The 16,936-nt window shown below is 51.9% G+C and overlaps 2 protein-coding genes across 4 annotated transcripts; one reads left to right on the top strand and one right to left on the bottom strand.

Moving 5' to 3' along the window:
• Window positions 1-435: 435 nt before the first annotated feature.
• On the top strand, window positions 436-11,291 carry SMARCB1 (SWI/SNF related, matrix associated, actin dependent regulator of chromatin, subfamily b, member 1). Its single transcript, XM_026037541.1, has 10 exons — window positions 436-606; window positions 1,515-1,626; window positions 2,239-2,268; window positions 3,249-3,378; window positions 4,001-4,138; window positions 4,785-4,912; window positions 5,478-5,644; window positions 6,059-6,249; window positions 9,888-10,019; window positions 10,921-11,291. The coding sequence occupies exons 1-10, from the start codon at window positions 514-516 to the stop codon at window positions 10,958-10,960; spliced, it is 1,161 nt and encodes a 386-aa protein (XP_025893326.1). The 5' UTR covers window positions 436-513; the 3' UTR covers window positions 10,961-11,291.
• Window positions 11,292-12,673: 1,382 nt separating this feature from the next.
• Window positions 12,674-16,523, bottom strand: LOC112945852 (derlin-2-like). Of its 3 annotated transcripts, none has more exons than XM_026037542.1 (7): window positions 16,406-16,523; window positions 16,101-16,166; window positions 15,467-15,540; window positions 14,889-14,982; window positions 14,205-14,400; window positions 13,806-13,896; window positions 12,674-13,329 (listed from the first exon to the last, which is right to left on the bottom strand). In XM_026037542.1, exons 1-7 carry the CDS (start codon window positions 16,496-16,498, stop codon window positions 13,218-13,220), a joined length of 726 nt encoding a protein of 241 aa, XP_025893327.1. In that variant the 5' UTR covers window positions 16,499-16,523; the 3' UTR covers window positions 12,674-13,217. The 3 variants fall into 3 exon arrangements, with proteins under 3 accessions (XP_025893327.1, XP_025893328.1, XP_025893329.1); XM_026037543.1 differs by having other exon boundaries at window positions 16,101-16,163; window positions 16,406-16,498; XM_026037544.1 differs by having other exon boundaries at window positions 16,101-16,139; window positions 16,406-16,467.
• Window positions 16,524-16,936: the final 413 nt, after the last annotated feature.

Genomic DNA, 16,936 nt, shown 5'->3' with positions numbered 1-16,936 from the left:
CAGACAGGTCCAGCTGGACACCACTCCGGCTGCACACAAGCTCAACTCCTTGCACATGCTACACCACGGCATGCAAAGAAAGAGGGAAAAGGGCTTGTAACCGGGGCCTGCCTTGAAACCGGCCACACGACTCGCCCTCCCTGGGACAAACCGAGCCCAGGCCCGGGCTCCCCGCGCGCCGCTCCCTCCCACGTTATACCTATATATATATATATATATATATACTGTGTATATATTTATGTGCTGTGCTCTACCAATAAACCGGCCTGCTGCCCGAGCCTGCCCTGTCTCTCCATCGCACCTCAGTGCGCGACCGTTAGCGACCGTTAACGGCCGCCACGGGTGGCCCCGCCCCTCCGCGGGAAGGGGAGGGGGCGGTGCGCGGCGCGCGGCGGCGGGGCGCGGCGGCGCATGCGCGGGGCGGCGCCCGGACTAGGCCGCGGCGCTGCCCGTCGTTGCCGCCCTCGTTGCCGCCCGCTCCCGCTCCGCTCCGCGGGCGCCGCCGCCGCCACCATGATGATGATGGCGCTGAGCAAAACCTTCGGGCAGAAGCCCGTCAAGTTCCAGCTGGAGGAGGACGGCGAGTTCTACATGATCGGCTCCGAGGTGCGGCGGCGCGGCCCCGCGCACAATGGGCCCGGGCGGGGCCGGGGGGCCGCGGGCGGCCCGGGGGGGCCGCGGGCGCTCGGGGGGGCTGGGATGGGATTGGGTATGAAGGGGGGGGTCGGGCTGCGGGGAGCGACAGGGCCCTGGCGGGGGGACATGGGCTGACTGCGGAGCTGTGGGGCCCGCAGGGACCTGCGGGAGGGGGCAGGTGTGGGGGCTGCACTTGGGGGGCGCGGGGAGCTGGGGGGCAGCGTGGGGAGCTGGGCTCGGTGGGGCCGCCTGCGAGCCCCCCGGCGGGGGTGTCCCCGGGGGGGCCCCTGCCCCCTTTGATCGCCAGGCGATGCGGCGGCAGGCCTGGGCGCAGCCCTCGGTGCGGGCGGGACCCCCAAGGGGCAGAGCTGCTTTGGGGGTTGCACTTAGTCTGGGGGGGGATCCCTGGCAGCGCCGCGAGCCCGGCGGGGTTGGAGTTGATCCCCGCGCCGGGCTCTGGGCCTCGGCGGTGGGCCCAGGCCATGTCTGCATGGAGGGGAGGGGAGAGCGCTGGAGCTGGAGAGCAGGGGGCTTTGGTGGTGTCCTGTGGAGCACTGACCATTGACGCAGCAGCTGGAGCAGAGCAAACACTACACTGCTCGAAAAGGCATGAAAATGGAGTTTTCCTATTAAACGGATTGCTGTCAACGGATGGGAGTTTTTGCTTCTCAGGCTAGTGAAATAAATGCTGGTGAAAGCTTCTCTGTTGCTACAAAGAATATGGTGTTACAAGAATATTTCAGCAAAAACAAGAGAAAAAAATCCTTTTTAGGTGTCCTGGATGTTAATACAAAGTCCTGATTTTGCTGCAGGTTCTGCTAAAGGTTTTTCTAGATGGAGCATTTTTCCAGGCCACATCTCCCCGTTTCTCCCTGCAGGTGGGGAATTATCTGCGTATGTTCCGGGGTTCCCTGTACAAGAGGTACCCGTCGCTGTGGAGGCGACTCGCCACAGTGGAGGAGAGGAAGAAGATAGTGGCATCTTCCCATGGTAAGGAGACACATAAATATCCCCAGCACTGAAGCCTGGAGAATTGCCGTGGAAAATGGGGTCCGGATTTTGGGAAGCTCGTGTCTCCGTAGGGCTATGCAGATCCTTCAGGTGGCTTCAGCGAGGGGGACTCAGCAGCGAAGGCACAAGCAGTTTCTGGCCTGCAACCTGATGTGACCAAACATGTTCTAAAATCAAATGCCCATTGTGGCTTTTCTGGGGCCAGCCCCCTTTATCACAAAGCAAAAGCCATCGCAGAAGGGGATTTTATGCTGTGCTGTTGACAAAGGCAGGGACACTGTTGTACCTTTTGTCACACTGTCAGGGATGTTACCAAGATGTCCTGTTGAAAATGCGAGCCTTTACTTAACCTTCCTTGCGGAGAGTGAATATTTATGACTGGTGGTGCTACTGATGTAGTTGTTGCAGTGAGAATTCTGCTGTCTCAGGGTTATTCTTTATGAGCAACTAATAACAAGAAGTTAAAATTCTTAGCAGAATAACCTGTTGTAAACTCTTCGGAGCATAATAAAAATGATTCATTATGGACTTAATGTCTCCTTCCTCTAAGTATCCTGCTGACTCGCTGCTTTTTTCTTTTTTCTCCAACAGAAAATCAGCGATCTCACAGTCCCAGGAGATGTAAGTCTTATCTGTGTGTTATTTTTGGTTTTGCTGGAGAAAGCAACCTTTGGTGCTTTTAAAATATATACTGATGTCTAATCCTCTTCCTCTAATCATTTTGTGGTCGCCCTAATTGCGCATGCTGATCATATGCTTAACTTTTCCATCCCAGAACACTATGGGCTCTCCAAGTACACACAGTCCCTGCAGTTCAGCCACTTCTGTCTCAAGGTTTTTCCCTCTTCCCCAAGTCTTCTTAGTTTGTGCTCCTTTGCTGAAGAAGACTTAGCTTTCACTAATATCTGATGGGTCTGTTCAGCCACTCAGTTTTGGGTTTATTGTTGCCTCTCTATTTCAAACCTTTGAGCAAACTGAGGATCTTTTATTTCCTGGACCTTTTCAACCAGAAAGGCTGTGGAAGAGATTTAACCTCAGGAGTACAGAGCTAAATCATATGATTTCCCATATTAGATTTAATGCTTATCTAATACTTTATAAGGATCCAAGGACTTTTATTTCTGTAGTTTTTGTTTTTGCCAGCATTGCTTTCTATCTTAGGTAAATTTCATAATCTCCCCTTCTCCCAAAGGAAGTCAGGCTTGTTTTTTTCTGTTATGTGGATGTCAAAATTAGATTGTATTTTAAGTGCCACAAAAACAGCTGGCTCTTTAGTTACTGCAGTGCAATTAATCTCCAAGTAGCAGAGCATTCTGGTGTGTGAGGGAGAGTGAGGACAATGCAGAAATGTCAGTAGAAAGTGATCTCTCTTTATTCCACATGTTCAGAATGCTTTCTTAAAATCTCCTGCTAAAATTCAGCATCTACAAGAGAATGATTGAAATCCAGAGCACTTTGGGGGGATATATTCACCACAGCTAAATATATTTTAGTCCCACCTTTATGGCAGGGAGAACCTATTACTATAAATCCTACTAATGCTCTGTTACTGTATGATACTGTTTTCCGTGTTTAACTCTTAGCATCTCTCCTGGTGGCAGATCATGGCTATACCACGTTAGCCACTAGTGTGACACTGCTAAAAGCCTCTGAAGTGGAAGAGATCTTGGATGGCAATGATGAGAAGTATAAAGCAGTGTCTATCAGCACAGAACCTCCCACCTACCTCAGGTACCGAGCAGCAGCGAGGGCTGAGCCTGAGCCGGAGTTACTTGGAAGGTGTTGGGTTGGACAAGAAGCTCTGTCCTGTCCTTGACAGGACATGTCACTGCATGAGCCCATGGTGCAGAGGGGCACTGGCTGCTCCGGACTAAAAAAAAAGATAAAAAAAAATGCAGTGTTGGATAAATGAAAACCTCCAGGCTGAGAATATAAAGTTATTGCCCATATAAAACAAGAAGGAAAACATCAGCATTTGATGGTACTGCTCTTTTTAAAATTACCCCAGTCTAATGGATGTTTTGCAGAATACTTTCTGCATTAGCTGTTGTTTTTTTGAGTAGTCGTGCTCCTTAGCAGTCCCCATATAAAATATATCCAGGAAATCCAAATACGAACCTGATTATTTATAAAGATATAGCTGGGTTTGCATGTGATGAATAACTGAACTGGAGGGTGAGCTTTCTGGAGGCTAGTATGGAACACAAGTTCTGTGTGTAACAATATTGGTTTAGGCTCCAGGATAAAATGTCAGGATTTCATAACAGGATTTAAAGATGAAAGCTAAACTGTGCCTTAAATAATAGCAGTGATGTTCACAGTGTACAGCTTAATATATAGCCTCCTTCTTTAGGGAACAGAAGGCAAAGAGGAACAACCAGTGGGTGCCTACCCTGCCCAACAGCTCTCATCACCTGGATGCGGTGCCGTGTTCAACGACCATCAACAGGAATCGCATGGGCAGGGACAAGAAGAGGACTTTCCCGCTCTGGTAAGACAGCTGCTCGCTTCTGAAAACCGAAAACCATGACGGACACGAGGCACTGCCAGAGCAGTGCTCGTGTGTTAGTGTAATGCTCTGGTTTATCCCTGACAAAAGACTTGCGTGTTCCTAATTTAGAGCTTTCCAGTTGAACTGTGTGTCTGGAGGCTCTTCCATAAGCAGCCAGCCGTGATTCAGGTATCTCGGAAAATAAGCTTTCATTTTTGTCAGGAAAAATGTCCATTCTTTTCCTGATAGGTTCCTAAGATTTTTTTTTTCTGTGATTTGCTGAACAGTTGGCATTTGAAACACATGCAAATCCTGTATACGAAGCACTGAGACTGCCTCTCACTGACATATTCCACTAACTTTGTATCTGGTTACCTCATTAGAAGCTGCTGCTGTGACTCGTAACTACTGTTTTCTGGTGAGCAGTTGAGGAGACCAAGATAAAAGTTAACCTTGGAAAGGCTTCTTTATTTGCAGGAATGGATTATGATGCATGTGAAAAAAGGTGAAAAATTCAGCGTTGGTTGCCACAGGCCTGTAAATTTGTGTTGAGGAGCCTCCATAAAGACTGATGGGGACCTGGAGCTCCAGGTGCCAGATGTTTTTTTTGTTTTGAGCTTCACATTGTTGCTGCTTTTTGTATTAGCTTTGATGACCACGACCCAGCAGTGATCCATGAGAATGCGTCACAGCCGGAGGTTCTGGTTCCAATCAGGCTGGATATGGAAATTGATGGGCAGAAGCTCAGAGATGCATTTACATGGAACATGAATGGTAGGTAGGAAGGAGAGTTTCCTGAGGGTGGAGAGTGTCGTGTCCCTCACAGAACATGTAAAGAGAGCAAGCGTGGGCGTGCGTGTCCTTACCCTGTACACACAGAGTTAAAGGCCTCCCGGTTGGGTAGGCTCTGTTCAGCTTTTGGTTCTCTTAAGGGATTACTGTGCCACCTCTATGGGTTGCAGTCATTCCTGGAGATGTATAAATTGAAGTGTTTACCTGGCCTGTTCTGCTGACCCGTTTCAGCAGCCTAACAAGACCATTCTGTTAGTTGAGACACCTTAAACATTTAATGTGTATGGCTGCTTTATGCCTATTTGGATTATTAGGCTAAAACTATGTTGTCTCCAAGCACATATAAGGAAGGCTGTTAGTTCAAGTCCATGTGTCAGAGCACACATCTTCTTGCAAACCTGAAACTGAACATGCCTTTAAGAGCAAAAGATGATGCACTTGGGATTGCCCTCTTTACGCCATAGGCTTAACTTCGTGTATTCTGTAAGTGGAAGACATTGATTAGCAAGAAAATTAATGATGTCTGTTCGTTCTTGTTCTCTGTCAGAAAAGCTAATGACCCCGGAAATGTTTTCTGAGATTCTTTGTGATGACCTGGATTTGAATCCTCTGACCTTTGTCCCTGCTATTGCCTCCGCCATCCGACAGCAGATAGAGTCATACCCAACGGACAGTATTCTAGAAGACCAGTCAGATCAACGAGTTATTATTAAGGTAATACCCGAAAGCAAAGGTAGGAAAGGAGCTAAATCACTTGTCTGGTTATGGTATAGGGTAAGAAAAGTACAGAGTCTTCCTTCAGAACCAAGGAGCTCTTAATCCCTGTCCTTTGTCCAGATTACTTCTGTGCTTTGTCTTGAGGACAGCACTAAGGTGGCAGATTACTAAATATCCATGAAATGGTGAAGGAGATCCGTTAAAGCACATGCTGTCCTTTTGGAAGAGCTGAACCTTGGTGAACAGAGCCAAGTTGCCTTCACCCTCCTGGAATTAGAGAATTTGGTTCAGGAGCTCTGCGATGCAGTGAACTGGAATTTGCCTCTGCTTCTCTTATCCATGTTAAATTACCCTTGACCAACTGTTGTGACAGATGGAAACAACTCACTTGTGTTTCTTCCTTCTCTCTAGCTAAACATCCACGTAGGGAACATCTCCCTTGTAGACCAGTTTGAATGGGACATGTCAGAGAAGGAGAATTCACCAGAAAAGTTTGCCTTGAAGCTGTGCTCCGAGCTTGGCCTGGGTGGCGAGTTTGTCACCACTATAGCCTACAGTATCCGCGGACAGCTGAGTTGGCATCAGAAGACCTACGCCTTCAGGTAGAGAACTTTCATTATTACTGTTGTTATTACTGGTGTGGCTGTGGATGTTCTTGCTTCACAGATTTTAGCGTCAATGAATCTTTCAGTGACATAGTGTTTCATTTGGATCAGCCCCGATGATGGTGGCTTGCTGCTGTTCTGTCCTCCGTTAAAGAAGTTTTCCATGGGGAAAGGGTTTGGCCTCTCTGTTTTATATGCTCACTAGCACCTAAACCCACCAGCCTTGTAAGAAAACTTACCAAATAAGTAGGGGCAGTTAAAGACCCCCTCTTCCTTGAACATCCTTTTGCATCCTTCCTGGTGATTTAATAGGCAGTTCTCTTAGAGCCAGTACCATTTAAAGACCACCATTTGTGCAAGCTTAGCAGCTTTCACAATTTCCTCCTTTTCTCACTGTTCTTGGTGGCTGTTTGATCTGAAGCAGCAGGGTGCTTCGATTAGGTACATGAGATATGGCAGGAAAACAGAGCATATGATTTGTATGAAATGGGGGGACTCTTACAGATAAGAGGAGGTCTGGGACTGGAACTAACCAAAGCATCCAGAATGCTTGTGATGCCTGGGCAGCTTAGATTTGATCTCCCTGAGACATGGATCTGCTGTTGCTGGCTGCCTGACTGAGGAATGACAAAAAGCAGCGTGATCTACTACCTTATGTCTTTTGTTTTAGAGGCTGGTGTGAATCAGTCTGCTTGTGTTTGAGGATCTTTTTGTATGGGAGGCATTGCAGGGCTGAATACTGATGGTGTCTCAGCTTTGGCCATGGAATGAAAGACCAACATAATCAACAGTGACTTTGCCTTGTGCCTCCCTCTAAGCTGTGGTACTGATCAGCCCCAGGCACGTTTCTGTTTCCTCAGTTTTGCTCTGCTGGGGCCACGTCCTTGGTTAAGCCTTGGCGCTCTGAGCTAGGACTGACTGGAGCCGTAGCTCGCTAGCCGGGCTGAGTTCAAGCTGCCTTGATCACAGGCCCTCCTTGTAGCTGGAATGTGGCCATGTCGGGCTTGATTAGTCAGCTTGGTGACTTGTCTCGGCAGTAATCGCTTCCAGTTGTGCGGAGCGGTGCTCTGTGCTGTTGCTGTGCTCACGTTGTTACCCCGTGTGCGTTGCTGAGCGCGCAGGCGCTCGGTGCCCGTCAGCGTGCGAGGGTCTGTGCTGAGGCTGTCCGACCCCAGGAGGCTGGGGTTCCACAAATGCTGTATTTGCATTTGTATTTCTGAGAGGGAAGGTGCTCCTGTTGGCGCTGGTTTTGCAGAAGTGCCAGGGTGAGCCCAGGAGAACGGGATGCCCTGGCAGCAAGGGGAGTTGTGCCCTGCTGGGTATCCCCAGGGAGAGGGCAGTGAGCAGCTGGAGTGGAGCGAGGAGGAGCTGTGGGGCAGCTGGCGGAGCTGTGGGGCAGCTGGCGGAGCTGTGGGGCAGCTGGCGGAGCTGTGGGGCAGCTGGCGGAGCTGTGGGGCAGCTGGCTGCTGTGGTGAGAGCTGCTCCCCGCTCCAGGGTTTCCTCTCCGGTTGGCCTGCTTGGAAAAGGGCTGCTTGTTTGCCCTGGGCCAGCTGCTCTTTCACCAGCCCTGCTCTGCTTCCTCCGGGGGTTATTGCCACTTTGAAAAAAAAAAAACCTCCTTGATTCTGGAATGGTCCCCAAAGTGGCTCATACTAGAGGATGGAAAGAGACTTGCTGTCACTTGGAGATTAATCTCTTCTAGTGAAGGTATTGGATGGTGCTTGGGCTTCCCCATGAGTTTTTCTAGCCTAGCAAGCAAGGATTTATTTAAAACTGCCCAGGCTGCAGCTATTTCAGATTAATGCCAGTCTGCTGTTAATATTTATAAAGATGTATATCTGTCCCTGATTACTGAAGAGATCTTTCACTTAGGGCTAGTTAAGTAGGTAGATTTCAGACTTCCTTTAGACTGCTGCAATATTGCAAGGAGGAGAGTCAGAGAAGAGGAAGGGAACCTCAACAGAACTAACTCTATGGACAGGAACTATTCACGGGTTGGGGGAGACAAGCTAATTAAAACCATGTTCTGTGTCATGGTACAAACATGACCTCCTCTTCCCATTTTTCTTCTAGCAAAGGAGTACTTTGAAACATCCCTCTGATTAATGATATTTGGGTTCTGTGGTTGGTTAGTTCCTGAATTCCCAAACCACAGGAGTAGTTGTTGCTCCAGAGACATTCCATTGATGCGGGGAATGGTCTACTGTAGCTGTATCAAAAGAACCTTAATATCTCCAGGGACTGGGAGTTTGAGAAGTCATGTGGCTCTTCCTCATCTGTGGGAGAGGTGAAGTTGTCTCACAGTTGAAGAAATCCAGGGCACTTCTTCCAGCAGAGCGTCTCCATGCAAAACAAAGGGAGCCTGAAAGCCCTGGAGGGGGGCAGGACTGGAAGCAGGCAGCCCATGGGATTTTTAGGGGGTGACTGCAGCAGTATCTCCCATCCTGATACTGTTTCTAGGGCCTCACATGCAGTGCTCCCAGGCTGGGTAGCATGCACAGGGCTGAACATGGTAAATGAGAAATACACCGTGCCCGAAAGAGAGATTTAGCAGTTTGCCTAGGCTTTGTAGCAGTTTGGAGGTAAGATGAAATGCCTTGCTTAGCAGTCATTGGAGATACCCGAAGTAGATTTGACTAACATCAGATCCCAGGATCAGATAAGGGAAGGCTTTGGATGAGTTTTTTGGATTTTTTGGATGTAGGGTCATTTTGAAGGCTTGTTATTCTTGCTTAAGAGCTTTGATGCAGACACGGGCAGTCCCGAGGCACTGGGTGGCTGCGCGGGGCCGGGCGCCCACCTGCAGCCGCCTTCGCGGCGCGTGCGCCTCTGGCCCGGCCGCGCTCCGGCGTCCGGAGCAAACATTTACACGCTGAGGGTCATCTGTATTTATGCTGGGCTTCCAGCCCCACTGTCAATATTTGGGAAGCTACTCGTGGTCGGTTCCTGTTGACGCTCGATGTAAAGTGGCTAGGGAAGCAGTAAATACTTCTGTGCGTGTGATAATACAGCTGTTCAGGGCAGAGAGGGCCAAGGAGCAGATCTTGTGATCTGGGACGGAGCCTGGCATTCCGTGGCTTGTGCTGGGCCTAGCACCAACGTAGGTTATCTTGGGGCCAGAGCCTGTAATTGAAACTGTAGGTCCTAAAAGACTGCCCGTTCTGTGGGCATTGGGAGAGGCAAACTTGTGCTCTCAGGCTGCTCTCCTCAGGAAGCCAGACCTCTGCTTTGCCAGGGAAGAGCTGCTGGAGCTGTGCTAGGCAAATTACACCCGGGAAGTCTGAGTTGGAGAATGACAAAGCCAGGTCAAGAGCCTGGTTGACATTCCCTGCTCAAAAACATTTTGGGGGAAGCTGTCAGCATTAATAAACTGGTGTGAGCTTTGCCTGTACTTACTCACTTGGAGCCCTGACAGCCAGCAAAGGGTTGCTGCAAGGAGGGAACTGCTTTGTCAAATCCCCTCGCTGTGCTGAAAGGAGATGGCAGGAGTTGGCAACTCCTAACATCCTAAAATTTAACATCTAAGACGTTAAATGATGTTCTGTTGTCCTTGTATCCTGGGACAGCAGCCCAGGGCAGCGCGCACTCGGAGCACTGATGGATGTTGCCTTGTTGCCCTCTGCCCTGCCCTGCAGTGAGAACCCCTTGCCGACTGTGGAAATCGCCATCCGCAACACAGGGGACGCTGACCAGTGGTGCCCTCTTCTGGAAACCCTCACAGATGCCGAGATGGAGAAGAAGATCAGAGACCAGGACAGAAATACAAGGTGCTGCCTCTTGTTCAGACAGTTCTGTTTCTGGCTTGTTTCTAAGGCAGAAGTTAAAAGCTTTGAGGTTTGTCTTTCCCTGCTGAGAGCCAACTGGCAGGATTTCAAACTCATGCACCACAACAGAAAATCATATCCCTTTGCCTCAGGATATTAAACTGCTCTCACCTCACTCCCCAAACACTGAAATCTTCATTTCACCATCTCCTGCTTGAAACAAAGGTTGTTTTGGTTTTCCTTTCTCTTGAGCTTCCTGTTTGTGCAGGGGGATCTGTTTCTCTAGGAAGGCGTTCATCAAAAACACCCATGCTTCGTGCGCTGTCATGCTAACTAGACTCCTGCCACAAGGGCTTTCTTTTATGTTGGCTCAAGTGCTGCTTGATGCAGGAATGGGCAGGCTCCCAGCTGCAGCCCCACTGAGGGCTGCACTCTTGTGATTCCAGGAGTTGCTCTGCCTGCTCTGGAGAGCCGCTGAGCGCTGTCCCCACAGCCAGCAAGGGCCCTTGTGCCTCCTTGGTGGGATTGCTGCTGCCAGACAGAAAGGAACTGCTGGAGTCTTTCTGCGAGAAGTGTGGGAATAGTAAATATGCTGACTTGGCTCTTTCCTGAAATTCTGTTACTGTAGGTTACCAGATTCAGAATCCTTTTGTTTCTCAGCAAATGCAGCTTGAATGGCTCGCAGGAGGATTGAGTCAGTCCCAGTTAATGACAGAATTCCCACAAAAGCAGTTGCAGAAAATTGCTGTATCCCAGCCTTATCAACAGGGGACTCGGGTAACCCTGGGGCCCTGTCTAAGCAATAAACCTATGCTAAAGGTGCAGTCTCCTTCCCAAAGAAGCCATTTCTGCACGACTTGACTAGACTCAGCACAGCACTAACCAACCTCTTCTTCTCTCCTAGGCGCATGAGACGTTTGGCCAATACTGCTCCGGCCTGGTAACCCTCCTGTTGTGACACTGGTGCTCTTCCTACAGACTCTATCTCCACTCCTCTCCCCCAATGGATCTAGGATTGGCAGGAGTCTCTCTGTCCCCAAGAGGAGGGACACATTCCACTTGTCAGGCAGTTCCCAGTACTACTGCCTTCTGCCCCCATCCCCTCCATCTAAATGCCACGTACCAGGAATGCTGCGTTAGCTCAGGATCTGTCTGAGACCTGTGGCAGCTGTTGGAGCCCTAACATACCTGTGTGTGGACAGTGTAAAGATTCTTTTGTATAGGTGCAACAGGCACTGTTAGGATAACTTTTTAAATAAAAGGAATGTATACTACATTGGTTGAGTTCAGTAAGTTAAAGGAGTATCAAATCTTACCATGGTTCTTGCTCTTCTGGCAATTAAATAAGTCCCCAGCCTAATGTTAATGGTTTTAGGTGGAGTGCTGATCCCCTGCCCGCATTCATTGGTCCTAAGGTATGGGGGAAAATGAGCCCCTGAGGGGGTAGAATGGCCCACAAGCTTTTGGCTGTAGGGGATAAGGGGGAACAGCGAGATAAGAGTAGAGAGGAACAAACTGTTCTCTGCAAAGGACAGATCTAGAGTGTTGCCACAGAGGGGGGCAGTAATTTAACTCAGTGAGGTGCTCAGCTGGATTCCTTGAATGAGGGTTAACAGTTCATGACTGGTTAAACTTGGCATTTACATTTATCAAATGTGAACCTCCCACATGTCATGATTGCAGGCCTTCTGTCTGTGAAAACTCAGACTGGGAAACAAAGTCTGCAAACTTACACAAAAATTACAGCCTGCAATGACTTACTGCGACTGTTCTTCTGCAAGTGGCCTTGCATGGTTTGTCCACGACCATCCTGGTCAGAGCATGGGTTGTCTGAGAGCAGTTGGTTACAGGGCTTAGCACTAACCCTACCTGAACACAGCATGGACTCATAAAGACCCAGAGTACAGGGAGGTCAGCCTTTGGTGACTCTAGAAACAAACCTGTCTTTCCGGGGGGAGCTTACAAACAGAAAAGTCATTGAATTGAGATTAAAAAGTTTCAGCTTGCTTAAGAAAGCCTCATTAGAACGTACCTTGCTGCAGAGGTACATGGACTCTTTGATAAAGTTCCCACCATTCCTGCCAGGAATGGAAGAGTGGTGCAAGCATGGCAGACCTTGCTGGCAGCCTCACAGTTGCATTCAGGCCCTTATGATAAAGGGAAGAGGTTCTACAGTCCTTGCTCACCCACCCACACTGCTAGCACAGTCAAAAAATATATATATACATTCTGACCTTAATTTATCATGTTTAGGCTTGAGTAATAGCAGAGCCCATCTGATTCCTGAGCAGGAGGAAACTTCTTCGAGATGTTACTCTGCAGAAATCTAAAACTTGCAAGTTAGCAATAATATTACTCAAAAGGAATTTCAAGAATGGAACTACACTACTTGTTTAGAGAGCTTTTATTACCAGCTCCAAGTACTACTTGTGGCCATAGACTAGAACAAGCTTTGAGCTTTGCTCCAGTCTGAACAACGGCCTTTCTCCAACCACCCCTCCTGCTGACAGAGCAGGGAGGGCAGCACCTGGTTACTCTGCCTTTTGTCCCCTTCACAGCCTGGCACTTCCAAGGAAAGCCCAGACAAGCACTGGTGATTTGGCCTACAGAGAAAGTGGTAACTGCCCTTGGCAGAAATGGACACATAAACTGAAAAATAAAGATTTTAATATAAAGACTCTTTGGAAACAAAAAGGGGTGGGAGTGGGGTTTAGAGGAAAGACACAGGCTCAACTGCATTCTGCTAGGGTCAGTTTTTGTTGGGGAGATCCAGTTGTGCCTGTACCATGCCAGGACATACTAGCTGACTGAAAGCCCACCGTGATCCCTCCCAGCACTGTAAAGGGACCATTAGTCCATGCACAAACAGCAGAATCCACACGGTGCAGTGAGAGTCAGTAACAGCACGGAACGAAGCAAGCCATTTAAGGCCCCACTCGAAACTTACTCCCTGCTGGGTAAGGGAGGAACATCCCAGAGCTTCCAGCCCTGTCTCTAGAACACCTTGCCAAAACATTCACCAGTTTTCACGTGCAAAGCTCTGTGGAACCACCTGACACAAGAGGAAGATGTGTTACCCATACAGACAGTGAAACATCACACATGAGAATGGCAACTGGTGTTATTCCAGTAGGACCGCTGGGGCACCACGTAAGTCCAGTGGGAAGAGAAGAATCTGGTCACATGGAAAAGTCCTTTGTGTTATTGTGGCTGCTGCTGGTTCTGGTCTTGGGCTCCAGGATGGTTTTCTGGCTGATCCTCAGGGAGAGGGTTATAATTGGGATCCTCTTCAGGTGTGTCAAATACCATCTTCCTGGCAAGGGAGGTGCCCATTCCACCAAGCAGGAAGGTTAACATAAGCCAAGAATAATGAAAGCCCCCCCAGCCCTCCCAGGAGCATCGTGGCCCTTCACAGCACTGGTGTGCACACTGTTGAACTGCTTGTTCTGCTTCCTGAAGCCACAGAAGGTGGGCTTTAGCCCCCAGGGCGGAGGCTAAACAAATTCTATCTGCATCTAACTTTTTCTTAAAAACACCAGGTAACAGAGCTTAAAGTACTAGCAGCTACTTTATGGCACTTACATATATATGTACACAGCATGCTGAATGTCAACATTTTCCACCACAGAGGCATGAACAGCTGCTACTTGCCCACAGCTGGGTCCCGGGGCTTAAGGGAGAAGCAGCAGCACGAGCAGCAGCCCAAGCAGGGTGACCCAGCACAGTCTGCTGCAAGTGAGCTGGTCTTGAAGGCAACACAGCAAACCCCAGAGCAGCAGCTTTACTTACAGGAAGCCTGGTGTCAACAGCAGCTTCTTTCCTCCTGGCTGGTTGGGGAAGACATCCTCCAGGAAGTAGTAGATATGACCCACTGCAATCCCTGGGGAAGAGATGTCACCATGGTCATATTTGGCTCTGCCTCCTTTGCCTGCTAAAGCTGAGCAGTAGGGAGCTTGAAGCACAGGGAAGCTCCAAGAATCCCCAAGCTGCACCCATGTCCCAGCTCCCACCAGATCCACCGGTGCTGCATGGCACTGGAGGGTGGCTGTAACCACGTTTTGCTCGGGTGCAGGAGCAGGCACTGAGCCTTGGGCCTCGAGGCTGGCACAGGGGACAGCTGTCAGCCAAGACTCCCCATTCACAACTTCTGCATCCAGAAAAAAAAAAAACCCACTGGCTTCAACTCACCCAGCAAGTCGATGATGATGGAATTACCCAGGAGCAGGGAGAAGCCCATGAGGACCCAAGGCAAAAATGGAGCCTGGAAGTTCAGGAGCCCGAAGAAGTTCATGCGGATGTAGGGGTTCCTGCGGCTCCACACGTACACCAGCATGATGGTGAAAGCCTGGCCCAAGAAAAACAGGCTGGCAAAGAGGCCAAACAGCTGGGAGCTACTGAGTCAAGGAGAACACGGTGCACTAACCCAGAGGCTCCAGGCTGCACAGGATGCATTGCAAGACAGAACCTGGCAGTGGTAAGTGGCTGGTGACACCCACATGCTTGAGCCCTCTCTGACCGCCCCTGACACCCGCCACCCTGGAACAGGGCACCTCGGAGTATCACGTGCAGGCTGCTCATTCCCGAGCTGCCTTATGCAGCGTGCTGAGGCGAGGAGCACAAGCTGCTCCACACAGCCCAAAGTCACCCACCCGTGACCCGGGCCCCGTGCAGGCACACAGGGCACGAGCCCGGCAGGCTCAGGGAGCCACAAGGTTCTCCCCAGCCCAGGGTCTGGCAGCCAGCAGCTCTGTTCACCAGCCAGATGCTTACAAACAAGACAAGCTGTGTAGAAAAAGCCAAGAGACCAACCCCATGCTATTCAAACCACGTCGGAGAGCAGCCCACGGGGCATACAGCAGCTCCAAAGGATACTGTCATGAGAAATCCTCCGAAGAGGAACATGAAGACAAAGTCAGCTGTCCTTCCTCGGAAGGAGCCTTCTTCTAGCATGCGGCAGTACCTGTACCTGGGAGCAGGAGAGAAGGGAGGGGTTGCAGTATAGGAAACTAACAGCTGGCTGCCCTGTGTCCCCAGCACAGCCAAGGGCCAAGAGGCCAGCAGTGCCACCAGAGGAAGGTGCCAGGCAGGGGGCCCAGCCCCAGAGGGGACAGTGCGAGTTTCCCCTTGTGCCACCAGCCCCAGGGAAAGGAGGAGCCACCCCCTTTCTGCTGCCCTTGTGCTGGCCGGGGCTCAGCGCCAGGAACGCTGCTCTCCAGCGCTGCCCGCTGCTTCCCCTCTAGCAGGGGCTGCCCTGCTGCTCACAGGGCTGCAGGAGGTGGCAATGGCCATGGACGGAGTCACTGGCTCCAGTTCAGACGAAGACCCACACGGGGAGCATGTGCTGCTGCCAAGGGAAGCCTGCTGGAGGGGGGAAAGGGGACAGTGGGGAGTCACGTCCAAGTCAAAATAAAATAAAATAGGGCAGGGCGCTTGACTGAGACAAAGGATACAGAAATATCATGTTGAAAAAGAAACTGAATCCCAGGGGCCCAAAAAAGAGGAAGTTGGTGATCAGCCTCCATATCTGAAAGAGAAGAGAGAGGAGAGAGGAGGCGGCGGCCAGCCAGGTGCCTTCCCAGCACATGTACAGCAGCCCAGCACCTATCCACTGCGGATACCAAGTCACCCAGCCCCTCACTGGGACACCAGGCAGCTGCATCCCCTCCCACGGCACCTCCCCGAGGGGGCTCCACACACTGGCAGCACTCCCTGCTTTTCCAGGTGGGAAGGAGCTTCCCCTGCTTCTCCAGAAGGGCTGACAGCCGTGATTGGGCACCCAGGCACACAGCCCTTCAGCGCTCTTCAGTGCAGAGCCTTTCCCAGGGTCAACGCCTCACCCAGGGGAGGGAAGAAGGGACAGGTTACAAGTGAAAGAGAAGAAAGCTCTAGGTGGCCTTGGTCAGGGGAAGCCACTGCCATGGAGCTGTGTGTGAAAGGGCCACGGCAGCGCCCCAGCTCCACAGGAGGGGAGGACGGAGCGGGCACAAGGAGGGCACCCTGGGTGCCTGAGGGAGCGGGACCTGCGGCCGGGCTCCTCGCTGGGAAGCAGCGGGAGAGGAGGGCGCCATCCGGGCGGTGCCTCACCTGGAACCTCCTGAAGATGAGCTCGGGGTTGAAGTACAGCTGGAAGGGGGTGATGAGCTCCAGCTGCTGCAGGAGACGGGCAGGGCGCGGGTCACCCCTGCGGCAGCAGCGCCCCGCGCCACGGGGCCCTGCGCCCCAACCGCCGCAACCGCCACAACGGCCGCAACCGCCACCCGCAACTGCCACAACGGCCCGCGGCTGCCCGCAGGCCCCGCACGAGCCTGGCCCCCACGAGCCCCCCGGCCTCCCCCCAACACCTGTCCCCTCAGAGGGGCGCCCCCTCTGCCGCACGGCGCTGCGCTCACCACGGCGGCCGTGGTGAGCACGCAGGCCGTGGTGTAGGCGCGCGTCACGGCCGGCATGCCCAGGTACTCCTGCGCCAGGCCCTGGTAGGCCATGGCGACCGCCGCCGCCGGCCGCCGCGCCGTCCCTTTAACGCCGCCCCGCCTCTCCCTCCGCCGCGCGCCGCCGCCCCGCCCCGCGGGCAGCACCTGGCCAATGGCGGCGCGCCAGGAAGCGCGGGCGGGCCAATAGGCGCGTGCCTCATGCCCTCTGCTTCCTCGTTCCGCCAATCCGCAACGGACCCGCTGCGGAGGGGGACGGCGCCGGGAGGGAGGAGCCCCGCTGAGGGGGCGGGGCGAGCGCGTGGCCCATGGTAGCGGGCGGAGCCCGCGACAGGCAGGTGTGCGAGGAGGCGGCGCAAAAACAAAAGCGGTCACGTGGCGCCTAGCAGCGGCCAATCCGCGTGGCCGCCGGCGCGGAACAATGGGGTGGGGTGGGGCGGCGCGCAGCGCACGTGGAGCCGCGGGAGCGGAGCGGCCGCGCCGGGCCGGCGC

The sequence above is a fragment of the Nothoprocta perdicaria genome, unplaced genomic scaffold (assembly GCF_003342845.1).
Source record: "Nothoprocta perdicaria isolate Ctin4 unplaced genomic scaffold, notPer1 scaffold_2, whole genome shotgun sequence".
NCBI classification, from domain to species: domain Eukaryota; kingdom Metazoa; phylum Chordata; class Aves; order Tinamiformes; family Tinamidae; genus Nothoprocta; species Nothoprocta perdicaria.
The sequence above is the reverse complement of the archived record's forward strand: the minus strand, read 5'-3'. Positions and strand labels throughout refer to the sequence as shown.

Excerpts from the sequence above, each read along its gene's own strand:
- SMARCB1 (XM_026037541.1), top strand. The coding sequence starts at position 514 with ATGATGATGATGGCGCTGAGCAAAACCTTCGGGCAGAAGCCCGTCAAG. Across the intron at positions 1,627-2,238 it reads GATAGTGGCATCTTCCCATG|AAAATCAGCGATCTCACAGT; the intron begins GTAAGGAGACAC and ends TTTCTCCAACAG. Across the intron at positions 3,379-4,000 it reads GAACCTCCCACCTACCTCAG|GGAACAGAAGGCAAAGAGGA; the intron begins GTACCGAGCAGC and ends CTCCTTCTTTAG.
- LOC112945852 (XM_026037542.1), bottom strand. The coding sequence starts at position 16,498 with ATGGCCTACCAGGGCCTGGCGCAGGAGTACCTGGGCATGCCGGCCGTG. Across the intron at positions 16,167-16,405 it reads TGCTCACCACGGCCGCCGTG|CAGCTGGAGCTCATCACCCC; the intron begins GTGAGCGCAGCG and ends CGTCTCCTGCAG. Across the intron at positions 13,897-14,204 it reads CATCATCATCGACTTGCTGG|GGATTGCAGTGGGTCATATC; the intron begins GTGAGTTGAAGC and ends TCTCTTCCCCAG.